The following is a 20,018-nucleotide window of genomic DNA, read 5'->3' as shown; positions in this document are numbered from 1 at the left end:
ACCAGGAAGGACTTCACCATTGTCAGTCATGCCAGAGAACATAGGTGAAAATTGACCTTTGGAATGAACTAACTAATCCTACATGTAAGAAATTCAGACGATAATCAAGCATAACTATGATTTTTCATGGAAGGGAAACAAAAAAAGTTATACTATTCATATATGTAATCTACGTATGAAATGAATGGCCCATAATTTGTCAGCTCCAAAACCAGTGGATTTACTGAAATATCATCTTAAAAGACACAGTTGATACACCTCAATACAAGTAAAAGTTGACGCAACCTTGTTCCAAACAAATCCAGAAAAAACGACATCAAGTTAACCGATGAAGCGAAAAGCTTCATTTGCCAGCACGAGATCACTGGAAGTGCAAGACAATTGTAGATTGCAGAGTTCCAGCACTGCTATTTGAACCAGCGTGTTTGAGAGAATGCTATGCTGAAGTGATGTTACAAGAGCTTCAGACCACCAGTGACGTCGTCAACCATGTCAGCCGGCCCTACAGTACAATCAGCAGCAATATATCAGTTCAACAGAGTCCACACGTATGAAAAACATGGCAGACTGAAATGTGTTCACGTAACTTACCAAGAATAGCCATGACTGTTCTTGAATCTACATGATTGCAATACAAGAAAATCAATCATAAGCATACATGGTAATGTGAGTTGGCAGGTGAAGACTATAACTGGATCTTAACAATTGTACAAATGAAGACTATAACTCACTTGGTGCAATCTGTGTTCTTCCAGCATCAATGGTAATGTGAGTTGGCAGATTCAAGGATTTTGCTCTCCCCTGTACCCAAAAGTGAATTTAAATTTCATGGAACTAGAAGAGTTAATCATCACAAAAGAAAAATTATGCCATATGATAAGCATGTCTCAGAAAATAATATAAACTTGCCTTCTGTTTTAAATACAGTAAGGGGTAAATAAAAGATTTCTCTAAAAGTAGAACATAGAGTATAAGGCCAAGTAAGAACCAAATGTTTCATTTTCTAACAGAAAAGGAAAAGGAACGAAATTATTGGAGTAGTTTTAGGAAGGAGATTCTCCAACAAAATGCCCAGTTTTTTCAGACAGAAATATATTAGATAATAATATCCTTTGCATTCTAATTTATCAAGCAACTGTTTGGAATGGATGTTTTTATTACTAATTGTTATGACTGATAAGAGAAAACTATTTAATTACTGTTTCGAACATGCTTTTTTCCTTTGTTACTATCTGAGTATCTGTTAATACCCCAAGTAGTTTCAAGATTAATGAGCTAGTGCTCGACAAGCAGAATATTTACTTGTAAAGCAAGCATATCTTCCTCGCTTTCTACTTTCACAACCACCTTAACTTGCCCACACCTCTCCCACCTGCAAAACATAAACATTAAAATAAAGGAATTTTGGTTTCCTTTTTATTATCTCTGTAACATTCTAGGATATTCGATTATACAAAAATATGAGCAGCAGAAACTAGTTATTAATCATTTAACAATACCTTCGTAATGACTTTGGTGCTCTCTGTTGGAGTTTCTTAAACAAGCCCAGTGTTGCATGGCTGAGCAAACAGAAAGAGGAAATAAATAGCATAATAAGCCATCACTCCCATGTAGAAATACCAAATACATGTAAAATAAAAACATCATGACTAATACATTTCTGAGAGTGATAACTTATGCACTTAGAAGCAAAGACAAACATGTTTCGTGATTGACATGTGTCATGCCCTTTGCTTCGTGCCAGCCAGCATGCCTCACTTGAACCAACGAAAGGTTCGAAGTTGGATTTGGTCTCTCGAAATCACTTAGATAGTCTGCTGATGCATCCTCTTTCTCTATGAGAAGATAAGATGAATTTCATGACCATTTGCCTCGTGACAACATGCTATGTTCCGCATCTCCTTGACAATATAAATGTAGTATCATGATTAACCTAATATATGTTCTTCAGCAGGCCTATCATTGTTCAAAGACATTGTGATGCCTTGCAGAATACAATCAACCACCTGGTAATAGACTGTTAGATTAATTTGTTTTTCTAGTTAGTACAAATAGGATCGAGGAATGTCATCATAATGTTGAATAAAGCATTTAGTTTGGTAACTACATTTTCCTTCACTGTCTTAAGGAGTTCAGGTGGAAAATCTATTGGCTGGTTGACATGGGTACAAAGAGAAACATTTGGACATCACAAGTCACAATAAAAATATAAGCACTCATGATTAATTTTCCCACGGTTATTTGGCAAAGCTGGGTATGAATGTGAGGAAAGTTTTCTTGAGTAAAGAAACCTTGCTGGTGCAAGCGTTATGGCAAATGCTACTACCATGTTTTTTTCCCAAAGACAATAGACAATTCCTAATTTCGAATAAGGTGAGGCTGGCACCTGGTTTTATCATACCAAACCAAATAGTCGTTCACTCCCTACCCCCCTCATTCTTGATACTATGGCATTGGGATATATCTAAAGGACATGACACCAGCTATTAGTAAACAGTAGTGTATAGAACACTGGCAGTAAGATAGATTCAAGTCACAATGCCACATGGCACTGGCATGACCAGTTTGTCATTGCACTTGCATTTTCATTCCAGACAGACACATACATGACATAAATAGCATGGCAAAATCATTTTAGGCCTTATTCCGCTCATATGAATTGTTGGTGCTAAGTACTAACAACAATATAAATTCCAAAACTGGTACTTGAACGGTTCAGCCCAATATTGCGAAGATGGACAGGCTTAACTTTAGATCGACTCTTAACCACACGGTACACTACTATTCCAACCCTCTGCGTGAACATCGGTTTCTTACCTAAGTTTCTTTTTGAGATATATGCACCATTAGTCACACAACTTGTCTAGGATGAGCATTTTAGTCACATAACTCGCAGGCTGTTTCAAATGAGAATCCTGATGAGTGAAAAAAAAAGTGTTACCTGCATTGTGCGGCGATTTTCCCCTTACCCATCTTCAGGTCGTTTCTGACCACTAGCACCTACACAGCACGGAAACAAAACCAACGGAATCAGTCCCCCTTTCTCTCCCCCGCATCAAATCAAAACACTTAACAAAACCAACGGAGCCAGGGGAGGAGCTCTTCACCCCCAAAGGGCAATACCATTTTGAAATCCTCGATTATCTTGGCGAGGTTCTCGATCTCCAGGGGCGCTTTGGCGGTCTGGGCCTGCGCCCTCTCGGCCTCCCTGGCGGAGTCGGACTTGGTGACCACGTTCCTGGACCAGAAGAGCAGCCTGAGCCCGGTCCGCTTCCGCTTGGCCGCTCGCTTGGCGCGGCCGGAGTTTTCGTCATCGTCTTCCTCCGAGTCTTCCTCGGAATCGTCGTCCCCGGAAGCGGGGCCGGCGGCGGCGTGGAGGGGGAGGCGGGCGAGCGCGAGGAGGTAGCCGAGGGCGAAGCAGCCGGCGGCGCCCGCGATGGCTGTGGCGGCTCCGGGGAAGGAGGCGGCCATGGGGAGGGTGAGGACGGAGGCGGTGGCGCCCATCGGGGTCGCCGTCGCCGGTGGCGGCGGCGGCGGGGGAGGTGAGCTGGGGGAGAAGAGGAGTGGGAGGTGGTTTGGGTTCCGTGGGGTTTGGGGATTGGTGGTTTAGTGGAGGTGATTATGACATGTGGGACCCACGGTGCAGTGGGTCACTAGGTTGCTATATGCTGTCGTGCTGCCCGGGTTTGGTGAACGCGTCGCGTTGGTATCTGATCGTCCGATTGAAATTGAGCGTTCGATGTTCGTCTTAGTGAGTTGGGACTTGGGAGCTACTCCACCCGTCCACCGTTCCAACTTAATCAAAGTTCATATCTAAAAAATAAATTAATCAACGTTCTTTTAGGTTAAAAAAATTCAAATCTTAGCCACACGTGTATGAAAAATATCAATCTTAGAAATTTTAATTTAGTTTCACTAGATCCATCACAAATCATATTCGTCTATTATACAGACTTAACGTCCAAGATTTTAGCACACCTTTATATAAAATTGGTCCAAGTTAGTGAAACTCGACTTAAGTAAACCTACAATTTTAAATTAATTCAAAACAAAGAAAGTACTCGACTAGCTAGTTACGAATCCGTTTGCTTAATATTTGCGGTCAGGATCAAGATACCTAACATTACGGAAGAAAAATTTAACTGTGCACCTATCCATCAAGCACGTATATATAAGCCCCATCTTGTAGGTGCTTACTATTTCGGTGTTCGGGCTGTAGATGCCCCGAGATATACAAAAGGCATGCATCCTCAAGCTTGGAGCTTATTTTAACCATAAAAGTATCTAATAAATTGTTTTCATAAAAACTGTAGTAAAAGCTTTTTGAGAAAATGGATATATTGCTATATATAATTTATGTAATATATAATTTATATCGTTATATGTAAATTCATGGTCAAAGTTTGGTCTCAAATTTCAAAGGGTCTTACATCCCCATGCAGAGGTACTATCATTATCCTTTCAGGTGCTCAATTTGACAACATCTATCAATTATTGTTTAAACACCTCACATGGGCCTCACGGTGATCTCTTTTCCAAAAGATTGATGGTAAACAAAATAAGGTTGTAGATTGTTTGGCTAACCATAGTACTAGTGTTAAATTAGTGTAACCATTTACCTCAGTAATAATAAAAAAGAAGAAAGTATTACATCATTCGTACTTACAATGCATAATGACTAGTGAGATACTCCCTCCGCTTGTATTTACTTTGCGTTCTCGATTTAGTCAAAGTCAAGGTTTATCAAGTTGGATCAAGAATGTTTGAAAAATATCAAAGGCATATAATATAAAAATCTAGTTTATGAAGATTATAATACTATCGATTTTACATTGCACATGTTGATATTTTTTCCTAAATGTTCACTCAAAGTTTATAAGTTTAACTTTAACGAAACTCTGAATACGAACTAATTGTGTGAATGGAAGGAGTAATACGGTCATTCTAGTTTTGATCGCAATACAAAGGCTTAGCTCTATTTTGTTGTTATGTCTTAAATCAAATTTACTACTCCCTCTAACTTTATAATAAATAAATCTCTGCACTTATTATGGATCGGAGAAAGTATATTATTAGTTCAGTACACATTCATATATGATCAAAAATACTCCAAAACGATAAAGGAGCCAAACTCAGATTTTTTAACGAACTAAGATCCTTGACACTGCCTCGCACTAGCTTGTTCGGTAATAGCTCCTAAAGTTCCAGGCAGCCCAGGGGCGGACCTACGCATAGCTCCCGGGTCCATTTTGATTTTCTCTTGCATGTGTGTGACACCCCGTGGAACAAGTTTAAAAGGTAACTTGTGCACAGTGATGCACCCTGTAATTTTTGGCCGTCCAACACACCAACTAGGTATGGGCCGGCCCAGTTCGGGTGTTAGTTGTTTTTTTAATAGTTTTCTCTGTTCTGTTATATTTTTTCTTTTCTGTTTCTTTACCTTTTTAGAAAAATTTCAAATCTGAAAAATGCTCGAATTTGAAAATTGTTCTGATTTTCTATAAATTATATCTTTTTTAAAAAAATCAAATTTAAAAATTATTCAAATCTGAAAAAAGTTCGGATTTCAAAAAAATGATTTCATTTTTAAAAATGTTCAAATTTGTAAATTATTCAAATTTGAAAAATATTTAGATTTTTAAAAAATAATTTTTTCAGAAAATATTCAAATTTGAAAATTGTCCAAATATGAAAATGTTCATATTTTTAAAAATGTTTACATTTAAAATTTGTTTTGAATCAGAAATATTTTCAGAATTAAAAAATAATTTCTATTTTAAAAAGAAAAGAAACAACAGAAAAAACGAAAAAAAAACATCTTACCTTATGTTGGGCCGCGGCCCAACTAGTAACACGGGGCCCGCGGGGTTGTGCCCCAACTGCTTGAGCGCCGACCTTCATCCCTATCGACTTTGTTTGAGCTCACTCGAATTTTCATGTGAGCTTAGGCCAAGTTTAATTAACTTGTGCGAACTCGGCTCATTTAAAGATGAGATTGTGATTTCTAAATTACTCGACTACCTATTATAGAGTTGAGACAAAAAAAAGTTACTAGTATCAAATATGCTATGGATCAATGTAAAATTGTAAACCGTGTACTATTTGTGGCTGCACACATACGTTTTGCATAGGTAATTGTCCTCTTTGTCAATGGCGCGCGCTGGAAATGATCTGAAAGAAAGGGCGACCTCACCAGTCACCAAATCGTTGCTCAGTTAACCAGCTACATACACACGCTTGCCGGCCGGCGCCGCTGCGATAGATCGTCTCTTTGTGGCACGATGTCGTCGCCGGTCACTCGCCGTCGATTCACGCTGTCGTGCTTACTGTCGCCACGATTTTTCCGTGGAGCGGGAGAGAGATAGGCCTGCACTTATAGAGCGATCGATCGAGGCAGGGGTCCATATGCTAGGTAACTACTCACGTACGTGCAGTCCTAGCCAACGTACGTTAGGCCAGGACCGGCAACAACTGCGCGCGGCACGATCGACATTGACATGGACAACTGAGCAGAGCTCGTCACGAGCGATCGTTCGTTAAGCCATCTCGCTACTCTACTGCCATGATTTTAGGATAAGAGAAACGGGAGTTTTCTCTCGCATCCAACTGACGAAGGAACATCTACAGTGACAAGAGCACAGGCTAAAGGCGAGATTTTCCAGAATTATGAGCTGCACGGGTACATCTATCTGCATGCCATGTTCAGCTCCACCTGTACGTGCAATGTCACAAGAGCACGAGCAAAACGTTCACGAAATAGCTAGGGAGCGGTGGTTGCAGAGCCCTTGTCAGGAGCATGTGCCTTCTCACGGGTCAATTTTTCAGTCTCCCATCTTTTTTTCGTTATGACAACAACTGAATCTATTAAATCGAAATACGAACAAATTTTAAAACCAAACGTGAGGAGGTGAGACGTGTGTGCATGTCAGTGTGTGTGTCGAAGCAAGCGAGCGTCGTTCAAGCTTCCGGTGCAAAAAAAAAAAAATCAAATTCAGAAATCACCACTACCAGTCGTTCTCAATTTTAATAAAAAAATATTCGTAGAAAGGCGTGATATTTTCATAACAATTGAGCGGCTAACACAACCCCAAAAGGGTACAAGAAAACTAACGTGTTCACGTGCTAACCTACATGCCACCCTGAATACAGCAGATGGAATACTCTCAAGCCTTCAACCTCGTCAATTTCTCGCCCGCACTCTCGGGCAGGACTACAACATAAGAGCCTTTCTCGCTTTCACTTGCTCGACTCCTAATGTGAGGAACGACCTCCCACCTCCAATCCCCCGCTGAAGATCCCGTAATTCCTAGCCGCAAGCCAAGCGAATAACTTGTATCTGAGTACGTCGATCGAACCGAGTATGTCCCATCCTGGTCCCAGTTCCACGTGACCATGTCCTCAATTTCAGTTAAATGGTGTATCAATTCCATAAATTGGATATAGCTCGTTCGGTAAGGACCAGGAATCCTAGATGGAGATAATCTGGTCTTGTTTGCCAGTTGAACCTTTGAAACTATGCCCCAACCGGCGAACAACTCCCCAAGGGTCAAGTTTTCTAAGTCTGGCCCAAGCTCGTTAGTAAGTTCCACTAATGGCCACGACGACCATGCAAGTTTCCATTGCCTTTGACTTCACCCTCGAGACCGATTAATCTTCCAGTGTGCTAGTTTTAACAACTCTCGTTCCATACACATGTTGTGGCACTTGTCCGTCCAGATTCGTGTCCTGCATGTGTTTGTCACCAACCATAGAAAAGGTCGATGCCTAGAAAATATGTTGGAATTTCAAATAAATTGTCCCATGCCCATATCCTATTTTAATTCATTCTTACAAATCTCAGAGATGAAATAACTTTAGTCCCATGTTGCTAATTCAAAACGAGTTTGACATCCTTAGAGCATCTCTAGTGGTTCCTCTAAATGAGGACCTCTATATCTCCATATAGATGACCATCTATAAAGATTCCCTTTTAAATGTTCTAAGTTTTTCAGTGGAACGTCTATATCTAGACCATCTATATTTTTGATAGTCACTGTCAAGTGGACCTCTTGATCTCAGAGGTGTGTGAGGACGTGTGCGCTGGGAAGGATTTTGCTTTGGATGGTCCTCGCTCCGTCCTCCAAATTTGGAGGATGAGTAGAGGAAATGGATGGTCCTCTATATTTAGATGGCCATTTAGATGAGCCACTGGAAGCGTTTTTTTAGCTCATGGTCATCTATACACATTTAGAGGATCATATAGAGGAGCCACTAGAGATGCTCTTATAAGGGAGGCACGCTTGTTATATGATTACGAGAAAATGACGCCTACACAAGTGCTTCTCCTTCGTCTCCCGCCTCGCCTTGTCACGACCCATGCGTTCCCATTTGGTTTTGGGAATGAGCGGATGTCACGTATACATGTTGTCTTCTTTTTTTCCATGGATGAGTGGATGAATATAAACGGTTGCATGATGACGTTGGGACTCCAGAGCAGAGTGTTGTGGTCAGCGAATAATTTTTTACACAAAGGTAACTCGAGGGTTTATTTCGAACTCTCGGGAAATTGACTAAGGCAAAGTAAAGAAATTGCCTTATGTCCCCAACTTCACCATGTGGTTGTTAACCACAATGTTTCATATTACTAAAAATAAAGTAAACTAAATAAACTAAGTAAATGCAATATAGAGATATTTGTTTTGAGGTTTTTTGTGTGAAAAGTAAACTAATTTTTTTATTTATTTTCGGATTAAAATATTGCTGCAAATAGAAAGTATGATAAATGTAATGAAAATGTTTTTTTTCTTATGATTAAAATAGGACCGGGGTTCATGGGTTCACTTGTCCACTCCTTTTTTAAGTTGTAGTGAATAATAACAATTCATCAATTAATGAGATAATATTGATGGAAATTCAGTATGTGTTTAATAAGCATTCATATGGGCATCACGTCCTAGCATAGAGATGATGCAACACATCTCTCTTATACTCCACAAGATAGGAAAAACTCCATAAAATCTTGTACTAAGAATTAACATAGCATAGTTATAAGTACTTTTATATGATGTTTGATTATCAAACATGCTACCATGAACAAACAAGATTATCACTTTTATCATGTAATAAACATAGCACATGTATCGACTTTCGCGTCCGTGGGCTAACGAAAACGGACAACGTGCGGCCACAAGTGTCCGATTTGCGTTGCCCTTTGGAGATGCCCTAGGAAGAGGGGATTGGGAATGGTGTACTAGAGAAGAACCGAATAACCGTATAATTAAATTTTCCTATGTTCGGTAGAGGTACACATTCACATTTGATAGGGACTAGGAAGTGTTGGCGCGGCGCACGCCGCGCCCGTGGGTTGAAATTGATGTTCGCAAAACCTAAAGCTAATGTTGGATTGAAGTAGTTCACGCGTAGAAGCAAAGATTATATATCATAATATATCCAGATTCAGTCACATAATCCATAGGATCACTTATCCCAAATAAGATACAATAGAGGTTAGATTGCATTAGTCTATGGTAGGACTACGTTGATGGGAAAAAATAAAAATAAAAATACAATAGAGGGAAGATTGATTCTACAGGGTATATTTTTCATAGTCAAGTCAAAAGTAGATTATGTACAGAGATGATGCAAGAGTTTTCTTTCTTGTTGATTCATTCATTGTGCGTCAGTGATTGACATCGGTTCCATATGTCAACAGCACCAGTGAAACAACAATGTGTACAACCCATGTAGAGCTGGTGTTGGAATCTGGGACGTCGATGCCTTTCTTCTCCGGTGTTCTGAAGATATCTCCAGACTTATCCATCATGCTGCAGTCTATGATCGCCCCTTTGTACCCAGCATCAGGGATTGGCCACGCCTTGTTCAAGCACTTGCTGTCGTCTCCATCCCACACGCTTTCCTTGAAAAAATCAATTTTCCATGAGATATTGTTTCATCGTTGTGTTTAAGTTTTTTTCTATTTGTTCCAGAAACTCGCAGTAGCACTGCCGTGGTTATAGTAGCGAAGGCTACTCTTCTCCAAGACTGCAGCATGATGGATAAGTCTGGAGATATCTTCAGAACACCGGAGAAGAAAGGCATCGACGTCCCAGATTCCAACACCAGCTATGATCGCCCCTTTGTACCCAGCATCAGGGATTGGCCACGCCTTGTTCAAGCACTTGCTGTCGTCTCCATCCCACACGCTTTCCTTGAAAAAATCAATTTTCCATGAGATATTGTTTCATCGTTGTGTTTAAGTTTTTTTCTATTTGTTCCAGAAACTCGCAGTAGCACTGCCGTGGTTATAGTAGCGAAGGCTACTCTTCTCCAAGAAACGGTGAGGACAACTGCCATTTTATCAGCAGAGGTGTATGTTTGCTTTCCTGTGAAGAACGAAACAAAGTATGCAGTATCTTCAAAAGAAATTTAATGTGTCGGTAATCGGATTTAACGTTTGATAGATAAAAAGATCAGTTGTACTTTACCGTCTCACCAGTATGGTTAGGTGATGAGCCAGCGAAATAGATTTTAGTCTTTTTGCTGATGTTCATTCCCAGCTAATCAGTTAGCTTCTTAAGAGTGATCTTGAAACGTTAGAACATCTCCACTTCGTCTAGCTTTGCTTCACCATCGTCAAATAAGGCATACCTGATCACTGAACATGGTGGAGAGTTTTGATCAGTTCAGGTATGTGTTGACTTAACTGTAACATCATACGTATGAATATATACTATGAAGCAAAGGAAATATACTTACATGACCTTCATCCTCATATTGGCTTTCTGCTTCACCGTTCCTTTAGATATATACTGGAATGCTTCTTCATATTTTTATACCTTGTGATCTGGTACTCGATCCACCCGGTAGATTATCGGATTGTTGTTGCTTGATTCCAGTATCAGCGGCGGCCAGAATGTGTATAAATCAGCTGGCAGAAAGTGTTATGCATGCCTCCTATGTTCTGTGAATTTCAATATTCAGAGAATCAAATATGCGTCTTTAAGGATATAAAGGGTCCTTAAACACGCGCCTTGAGACCTTCAGGAATTGAGGACTCAGCCATGCACACCAGGGAGACCCATTTGCTTCTGTTGATTGAGTCACCGACGAAGAGCAGCCTCTTGTTTCTGAGCTTTCAAGCACTTTTTTTTCATAGTTCAACATGTCATAAAATAAGAATAGGATAGAAAATTCTGACGACTCATGATCTTTCATTGTCCATCGGTTTCTTAGTGTGTTTGCTTTCTAACATGTCATAAACTATGAATAGGATGGAAAATTCTGACAACCCATGATCTTTCACTGTCCATCGGTTTCTTAGTGTGTTTGCTTTCTTCGAATTCAGCTTGAGAGCAAGCAAAGATTTACCCTCAAAGAGTTCAATTTCAAAACTGTCACTATTAAAGACTGGATATGCAAATAATTCTATTGCCAGATATGTAGCTAACCTAATCGAATTGCATGGAGAACTAAGTAGCACAAAATGGGAAAGATCTTTTAGTGTCCATTAGTTTCTCCGCTGAACTCTTTTTTTAGGAAACACCGACCTCTGGTTTAGCAGAGCATTCAGATTAGGTTTGCAATTTCAACGACAGTTTTATTCTTTACTTATCTTGCTTTCTTTTCTTTCAGCTGCAGACAAAGGAAAAAAATCACCTTCCAAACAAATTAATTTTCTCACTGTATTAGTGCATTGTGGATGATATATCCTTCACACAGGTACAGAAATAAATCCTGAATTCACACCTCTTGTGATCAAATTCAGTTACGCTATAAAGTGTTAACAATGAGGGAAATTTAATCATGTTATCAGATGGACTAAGTGAGAATACCTACTCAGATAAACCGCGTGCAAAATCACCCTTCATGTGTAAAAAAGTAAAATGTCGTTTGGAATACTGTGAAGTGTGAACAAACTACAACAGCCAAATCTTCATCTGTGTGTTTAGGCAAGATGATACAAAACTGGAAAATAATATTAAATGTAGTTTCGGAGAAACAACTACAAAGGGAACTGATATAAACAGTTTTAAAAAATGGTAAACTATATTAAGAAATACATACCACACACAACAATTGCAGAGTTCCAATCTTGCTGTGCTCGTCTGGCTAAACCTACAGGTCATTTACTGATGTACATGGCTTGGCAACTTCAAGAAAATGGAAGATTGTTTGAGTCTCCAGTGAGAACATTCATTCATAAACTTTGCAAGTTCAGGTAGCTCCTCCCAAGTAGAAAACTTATTAAGCATGAACTGCTCCACAGAAATGAAATTCTCCAATAAGTATGCATTTTTCTACTGAATTCGTGCTATAACCAGTGAGCTTAGGGACTATAATATCATCCTGCATAACCATATGTTATAGAACATAATGTAGTTCGATTGCCCTTCAAAATGGCTGTATTGCCCCCCAAAGAAAGAGCAAGAAGTTAGTAAACAATGGTTTCATTTACTACATGTCAAACCAAAATATTCCTCTTATTTTAAATAAAAGCCAAAAGAAATAAGAGAGAATAAATGATCTGGAAGAACTATGTCTTACCGTTGTTGTATTGAAGCCGTGTGGATTAGTCAATCACTATGGGGCGCAATCTATTCCAGCTATAATTAGATGCGAAATATATCATGCCCCAGGCTTTGTTGGTCGTTCTTTGAAGAAATAGCTGGCCATAATTCTTTGAAGAAATAGCTGGTCAACATAGATAAAGTAAACAACAATGTTCGGTAGAAGAGCCAATTCAATAATTCTGTATTTGATGCCAAGCATGGGAAGTGGGATGATTATCTAATTTTTGCTGATGAAAACTCCAACATAGTAGAAAGCAGAGCACAAGAGTTAAAAGGAGGCAGCAGAGGATCCAAATTGTCCAGCCTGGAGGCATTTCACAATAATACTTCATCAGACAGACAGGAAACAAATAGCACACTTGAATCTGCATTCAATCATCCTTTCAATTAACCGAGTGTAGATGAACTGTAACAGAAGCTACATGTAGTGTTTGTCCTTCTGAATCCCATAACCAGCTCCCCCTGTGGATCGTTTGAACTAAAATTTAATGGACAACATAACAAATAACAGAGTTATAAGGGCCAGGAAGATGGTCACTCCGAGAAAATTCAGAAACCTCAAAACACAATAGAGTGAACCACAGATGGAGAAGCCATTCTCTATGCAAGACTGAAACTGTGACGTGCGCCTAGAAACACAAGAATCGTGTAGATTGCTATACCAATCCACGACTGGAATTTATTTGGAAGACTGAAACTGTGGCGTGCACCTAGAAACATTCATCAATTCTCCTTGCAAGTCGAAAACACGCTCCACCAGTCTCCTGGCGACATCTTCCTGAAGCCTGCACAAATTCGTACAGCAAGACACAGCTGAAATCAGATTTTGGCCCTTCACATGATATTCTGCAGTAGGCGATTTCAGGGGAAGAAAGTTGAAGTTCTTATTTGACATGGGAACAAAACAAACCAAAATTGAATCAGCCAAACTCAAACATACCTCAAGGGCGTGCTTGTATCAACTGCCGCAACTGAGATCTCGGGTAATGCAGTGGAGATCTGGCGCAAGGGCGGCCCTCGCCAGTCCACTTCTGGAGTGCCTCTGTCGCGCTGCACTTCACTGGTCGCAGCCAGAATACATGGCTCCTCAGGTCGTCCTCCTCGCCTACCACTACGACCACTTTGTCAATGTCATCCGCGATGCCCAGGGTAGCAGCAGAAGCAGGGAACGGCATCCCCGAAGTAGATGAGGTGACGGAGGAAGATTGCCGCATAGGGCTTGCGCCGATGGAGCTGGGTCGGGTGGGAGTGGGGGCCAGGGGGAGATAGGGACCGCGAGTTACAGGCAGCTCGGATGAGCATCGCCGTCCCTAGGGGACTGATTCCGTCCACCGTCAATTTGCCGCCGGTGGAGTGGTGGACAACCTCGCTCGCCTCCTCCGGGTGCAGGGCACCCCGACGCCTTTGCATCCGCATCTGGCGAACGCAGAAGCCGCGTCAGGGACGTGCGTGAGCCGACGCTGACCGTCGTTGTCCCGGCTGACGACCACGACTTTCTGACTCCCGTGGCGGCCGCCGCTGGACGCGGACGTCCGCGACCACGCCGGGTACACCTCACCAGCAGCTTGCTCCGGCCAAGCTCTGGTTGACCTCAACGCCGGCCGCCATTCCCTGCCGCCTCGACCTGGTCGCTCAAGCAGGTCCGCCTGCACCGCCTCTTGATGTTAGGCTGTAACGCTCGCTGCTCCACAGTCCACTCCCAAGCTGAGAAGGTGGGAGGGTCAGAGAAAATGGCAGAAAAGGAGAGCACGGGACGTTTCCGGAGACAGATAGGAGGAAAAGGTTGTGGCAAGCAACGTGTCATCGTGGGAACGTGGGGTACATCACCGGTTTGACCGCTGAGACCGCTGAGATCGAAAGACCCAGACGCAAAGCCTTCGTTCATCTACAGAGAAAAATTGCCGACGTGTTAAAATTTGATTGGATAAAAGCTACCATCTACAGTGCTTGAAACTCTAAGATTTCAGCAGATGGGTTCAACTTTTATATATAGTACTAGGAAGTTTCAGCGCGGCGACACGCCGCGCCCGTTGTGGTAAGATTTTTGACGATGAGATGCTGATTTGTTTTTTCATCTAAAAGGAACCTGGACGTTTTAATAAGGAATTTGGGCTCGGCCCTGGAAATCGTTGTCAACAATGATGAGACTGTGAGGTGAAAAATAGAGGATGATATTATCTCAAGAAGAGAAAAAAACTTGAAACATAGAAGTTACACAAATCAGCAGTAGTTTAAACTTTAAAGGGAAAACACATATAACACTTCCACATCGATTACAGGATGTAGAATATAACTGCCAACGTAGGAGCAAGCCGAAACACTCAGTGATTTTGGACTTTCCAGTACAAAAAAACTCATGCGGACGCAAGCTACAACTGCTACATGATATAAGTAGATGCAACCAAACACCAATTCTTCGAATACTACCATCACGATGTGGAAAATTCCTAACCAAGCAGAGCACCTTATATACCTCAGCATCCAAGGTCCCTCAATGCTTGTCCAGCAACATGATTTTCAACTGTCAGGCGAAAGCCACACTGTAAAAGCATTAGGAAGTGCTGAATTACTAATCAGTAAAATATAAGTTGTGATCTGACACAAAAAAAGGACAACATCTATCAGAAGTCGAGAAAATACACAGTAAGACATGAGTCCCACTGTAAGAGAATTAAAAGAATCCAAAGCACAAAGAAGAACATCGTGGCAAATGGCACATGCATCCAAAATAATGCCATTACAAACAACACCTTTTAGCTGCAGAGTGAAAAGCTTAAACGATTTGAATATGAAAAACATGCATGATACATCACTGACGTCTGAATCCTCAACCTATGCCTCATGAATATGCAGACTTGCAGTACAATCGTATCAGTACCATATGAAAATGGATGTATCTATGGTTCAGCCAATTTTGTAACAAAAATAATAATAAGCATTATTTTAAATCTAAATGAAAATAAAATAGAACGGTGAAAAAGAAGTCAAAAGGAGCAGTATTTAAATTGGTCTGGTTGTACGGAGAGATATGAACGTAAACTTGTTAAATTGCTTAATTGCAGCTTTACTAAATCGAAGCTCAGTACCACTTGAAGATGACAGTACGAATTTTGTTCATGAAATAGGAATGGAATTAGACTTTAAACATTACCTGTAAAACCACAGTAATAGATGGCGATGCATATATTATGCACAAATAAATCAAAGAACACACAAATAAGTACACAAACCTGAAACAGGGGACACACAAATTGAACATACCTGGCGCAGACTACCATGAGCTAACATCTAAAATAAGGAACGGCAGGGAAACTGAAACATCCCATCAAAAGGCAGCCCAACAAAAATGCTCTCTAAAAAAATAATGGGTAAAACTCTGAACGCATCTTTTATGCAACAAAGTAAAAACACTTTAACTTGCATCTATATGAAGGTGATAAATTCTGCTAATGAAGAGATAAACAATGACATGTGGTTTCTGTCCGCATTTATATATAATATTATTCTATGTAGCATATGAGCAAAGGATTAGCATGTTGACTATAAATTTATTCAAGCATATGACTTGGCTAATTTGATCAACACAATTTCAGACATCGATAGTATATATAGAGCTCTTAACAAATAAGTAGCCAACGTTGATAAAAGGCAGTTTTATCCATTGTAATTCACCCATCAACAATTGCATGGAGTGTCACACCGATTGGTGAAAAAATTGAATGCTACTTTGCAGGGGAACTCCGTCCATTAATTTCCGAATAAACCAAAGTTCCCTTTTACTCACGGATAAGATAATTGTGATCAGAAAGAGATAGCATACCTAGCTCTCACCACAAGGGACCAAGGAGCTGGAGCATACTGGTTGATCTATCTTGGACAGAAGCCATAGGCGATGTCTTCCGCACAATGTATATATGGATGCAACGGTGACCAACCGGATGCGCCTGACTATACTAAGATGATACCTCACCAAACATTATAGCACATAATTGAAAAAGGAAAGATATCAAAACGACATGCTGTGCAGAGTCTAAATTTACTCCCCACGGTGATTACAAATCTACGAAGTCCAGACACCTGCACCAAGAACTGGAAAACTCACCATTGAGCATATCACTTTTAAACGGTTGGCTGCAAGACAAAAGCACAAAGTAAAAGAGCAGTGATGTTAGATAGGTACCAAGAAGTAAGGAACTAATTAAATTCATTCAAGAAATGGAGTCTATTGGAATAGCCAGGCTGCTATTAATAAGGTTTCTGTTTTTGCTCCATGACAAAGAGTAGCAAATAATACTGACTAAGTTGCATATGTCAAACATATGCTGTACAACTGAACTAACACTGCTACTTGTTGGCGCCATCATATTAGTTCTTATTCAGACCACAAACAGATGCATCATATAGAAGGCCATCAAATAAGCAACCGTTTGTATACTTTAGAGCCCTGGCACATGGTGCTCCATGCTTTGATGTTCTGAATCAAAAATATGAACAGACTTCCAAGCCAGAACATGCTGGTTGAAACCTCAGATGAAAGAACCACCATTACATTAATAGAACAGGAAAATGAGCAGCCAGACGTAAGCAGATACGACATATTAAGTAGGTCAAAGTAAACTAAATAAAGCTAGACACCAATTATTAAAGGTGCATTGACAATAAGAATCACTACCAAATAAGTTTCAAACTGATCCCTCATCGGTGTCATGCAATTTCCTATATTCTTACAGAAAGGGAAGGAAGTAAAAGATAGGGACTACTTTTTTGTACTAAATGGAAACGCATAGGTGCAGACAAAGAAATGGGATTGACCACACATGAATATTTCTGTAGATTCAGTTAGGTTGCAAATAATCTAGACATGAAAGGACTCAAGGGAAATGAATGAGTTCACTATATTATATATTGATTTCGTTGTAGGATGAATATCTCTGTTCTCTGAAAACAGTAGAGGGAAAGAAGCAGGTACTAAAGCATTGTAAAAATCTAACCATCCACAGATCTAAAAAGTGCATGGCCATGTTTTAGAGAACTCATTTCTGCTATAATACTAAAATTGAATCCTTTCTTTCACGTTTGCCAAAAAATTCTTACAGAACACCAAATCTATATGTAACTATATTGCTGCAATTTCAACGTAGTACAAAGAAATGACCGCAATAAGATAAATTCAGCAGTTCATGAAACCAGTTGGTCGTCAATCTATTTGGACTACGAAAGAGAGGTAGAACTTAATCACAGTTTATGTGGGCATCCACATCAAGATAAACCGAATGACCGTGTGGTCCGTGAACACACCCTATCAATGCTCAAAGAGGAAATATCGTGTACTGGTGATGACGTGATTTTCTAACTTGACTGAACAGAGAAGTTAGGAGAGAGATGAAGTACGGAACGGTGGAGAGATCAGAGATGAATTTGTCACCTGGGCGGGGACGGGGTCTTGGAGCCCCTGAAGCTGTTCTGACTTGTGTGTTGTGGATCCACCGGCACTATCATCTCGTGGTAGTCGAATCTTGGCGTGATCGGTTTCCATGCCGCCGGCTTTTGACCTGAGTCGCCAGTGGCACTCCTACCTCTCCTCTGCTTTCCTCTGCACGAAACGGCGACGGCCGCTGGGCGAGATCGCGGTGAGGCAGGAGCGGAGGACGGGAGGAAGGGCGACTGCCTAGCTGGACGCAGTGGTCAATGTCTGCGGCACGCCCGCAAACAAATCCCCAAGGGACAGCGCCGGAGATTCCGGCGCCGTGTTCGCCCAGGAGGCCTCGCCTGCGCACCTCGTCGGCAGGCTCCCTGCGCCGTGTTCGCCCAGGAGGCCTCGCCTGCGCACCTCGTCGGCAAGCTCCCTCCGACCAGGCGGAGACCGCCAGACACAGCGACCGCGGTGCCACAAACGAATCCCCAAGCGACTGCATTGGAGATTCCGACGCTGTGTTCGCCCAGGAGGCCCGTCGCCTGCGCACCTCGTCGGCGAGCTCCCTCCGACCAGGCGGAGGACGCTTCCCATGGCGTCGGCGGCGACATCAGCGCCCGTTCGGGCTGTTTTTTGATCCAGCTTCTCTCCTTCTCCGCCAGCCGGGAGCCCTCATGTGCGTATATTGTATCGCTCGCGTTTTGATTCATGGGGAGGCCGCTCGAGATAACGGGACAGAGAAAGAGATGGAGACTCGGAGAAAATTCGAGAAGTAACCACACCGCTTTGACCCGTGTGGAAAGTTGAAACGGAGCGCTCGTCTATCTACGGTAGTAATCGCTGACACGTCGAGATTTGATTGGATGAGATGTTATCATCAACAGTACCCAAATCAACAGTACCTAAATGTCTAAAATTTGAGCAAAGGGGGTCAGCTTTTATATATAGTATATATAATATTTGGTTTCATGCCTTCTCACGCGATGAGGGCATGAGACGCTAGCACACTAGCACATTTGTACCATCATTTGTTAGCCAGCTAAATGGATTTGCCCAGCTTAAATGTGTTGCTTAGTGATTGTGTTAGACTGGACTCAATATTGAGAATGTTTCTGAAATAAATATTAGGGTCGAGAATGGATATTTAGGAGACGCTGACGGTGTAACTCAGTCGATCGAAGCCTTGCCAGCAAGTCGTTAGACTCCTATGTTTTCCTAAAACTGTTTTATGGGTTACAGTTTATTCCAAAATCGTGCTACATCTGCACGGGTGAGAAGGTGAGTGTAGCCGGGTAGGTATAGTCGTCATCCTATGGCGAGATCGCCGGTTAAGGGTCTCGACCCGTGGACCTCTGATGATTAAGGCAAGGTAGGAAAGCAGAGGTGATGTACGAGTTGGATAAAGGTTTTGGTCGTCCCTTGGTCTAGTCAAGCGCAACGGTAGCGCATGAACAAAATTGACCAGGTGACGCTATAAAAAGCAGTACACACTCTTAAGTAATAAAACGCCCCTTATCGAAATGAAAAGCAGTACACCTCTGATCAAAGTAAAATGTGATATCACTCCTAACTTCCGGGTTTGGAAGTGTGTCGTGTGGGTCTTCCTCTAATGCACCAGCAGTTTCATAAATAAAGATTTAATTTTCCAACAAAAAGGGAATCAAAAAATTATTTCTCATAAAAGTGTTTTCGGTCGGACGGCTCGGTAGCCGTTGAATTTTTGTTTTCTTTTTAAAATCATACACCACCCCACCCCCAGCGACTTGCAGAGTACTTATTATATACGTTCTCAACCTTGCTTTCTCCGTTGTTTTCAGAGCCCGTGATGTATGAAAATTCTGAGGAGGTAGAGAACGGTCCTTATGATGAATCCGGTACTTCTGAATTTGGTGCTTGTGATGGCTTTGACCTTGCTGAAGTGGAGTATGATAATGGGGAAGCCGGTGTCCAAGGCTACGAGGAGTAGATTTATGGCTTGTAGTTCAACCGGGTGGGGTGTTGTATCGACTTCGTATACGAGTTAAAGTGGCACCTCATCTATCGTTGTAATTAAGGAC

At 41.3% G+C, this 20,018-nt stretch overlaps 1 protein-coding gene and 1 long non-coding RNA gene across 2 annotated transcripts; both read right to left on the bottom strand.

Annotated features, from left to right (window-relative positions):
* Positions 1-195: 195 nt before the first annotated feature.
* LOC124676984 (peptidyl-tRNA hydrolase 2, mitochondrial-like) lies at positions 196-3,504 on the bottom strand. Its single transcript, XM_047212994.1, has 7 exons — positions 3,124-3,504; positions 2,942-3,000; positions 1,500-1,559; positions 1,303-1,372; positions 732-801; positions 592-618; positions 196-502 (listed from the first exon to the last, which is right to left on the bottom strand). Exons 1-7 carry the CDS (start codon positions 3,502-3,504, stop codon positions 453-455), a joined length of 717 nt encoding a protein of 238 aa, XP_047068950.1. The 3' UTR covers positions 196-452.
* A 7,749-nt stretch (positions 3,505-11,253) lies between these two features.
* Positions 11,254-13,797, bottom strand: LOC124676829. Its single transcript, XR_006993809.1, has 3 exons — positions 13,489-13,797; positions 12,523-13,333; positions 11,254-12,378 (listed from the first exon to the last, which is right to left on the bottom strand). It is a non-coding gene; the product is annotated as an uncharacterized LOC124676829 (long non-coding RNA).
* Between the last annotated feature and the right edge of the window lie 6,221 nt (positions 13,798-20,018).

This window comes from Lolium rigidum, chromosome 7, assembly GCF_022539505.1.
Source record: "Lolium rigidum isolate FL_2022 chromosome 7, APGP_CSIRO_Lrig_0.1, whole genome shotgun sequence".
Taxonomy (NCBI): Eukaryota; Viridiplantae; Streptophyta; class Magnoliopsida; order Poales; family Poaceae; genus Lolium; species Lolium rigidum.
The sequence above is the reverse complement of the archived record's forward strand: the minus strand, read 5'-3'. Positions and strand labels throughout refer to the sequence as shown.

What these genes read in the sequence shown, in the direction of transcription:
- LOC124676984 (XM_047212994.1), bottom strand. Translation starts at nt 3,504, where the DNA reads ATGGGCGCCACCGCCTCCGTCCTCACCCTCCCCATGGCCGCCTCCTTC. An exon ending in TAATCGAGGATTTCAAAATG is followed by an intron (nt 3,001 to 3,123) that starts GTATTGCCCTTT and finishes CGTGCTGTGTAG; the next exon opens with GTGCTAGTGGTCAGAAACGA. An exon ending in GCACCAAAGTCATTACGAAG is followed by an intron (nt 1,373 to 1,499) that starts GTATTGTTAAAT and finishes TATGTTTTGCAG; the next exon opens with GTGGGAGAGGTGTGGGCAAG.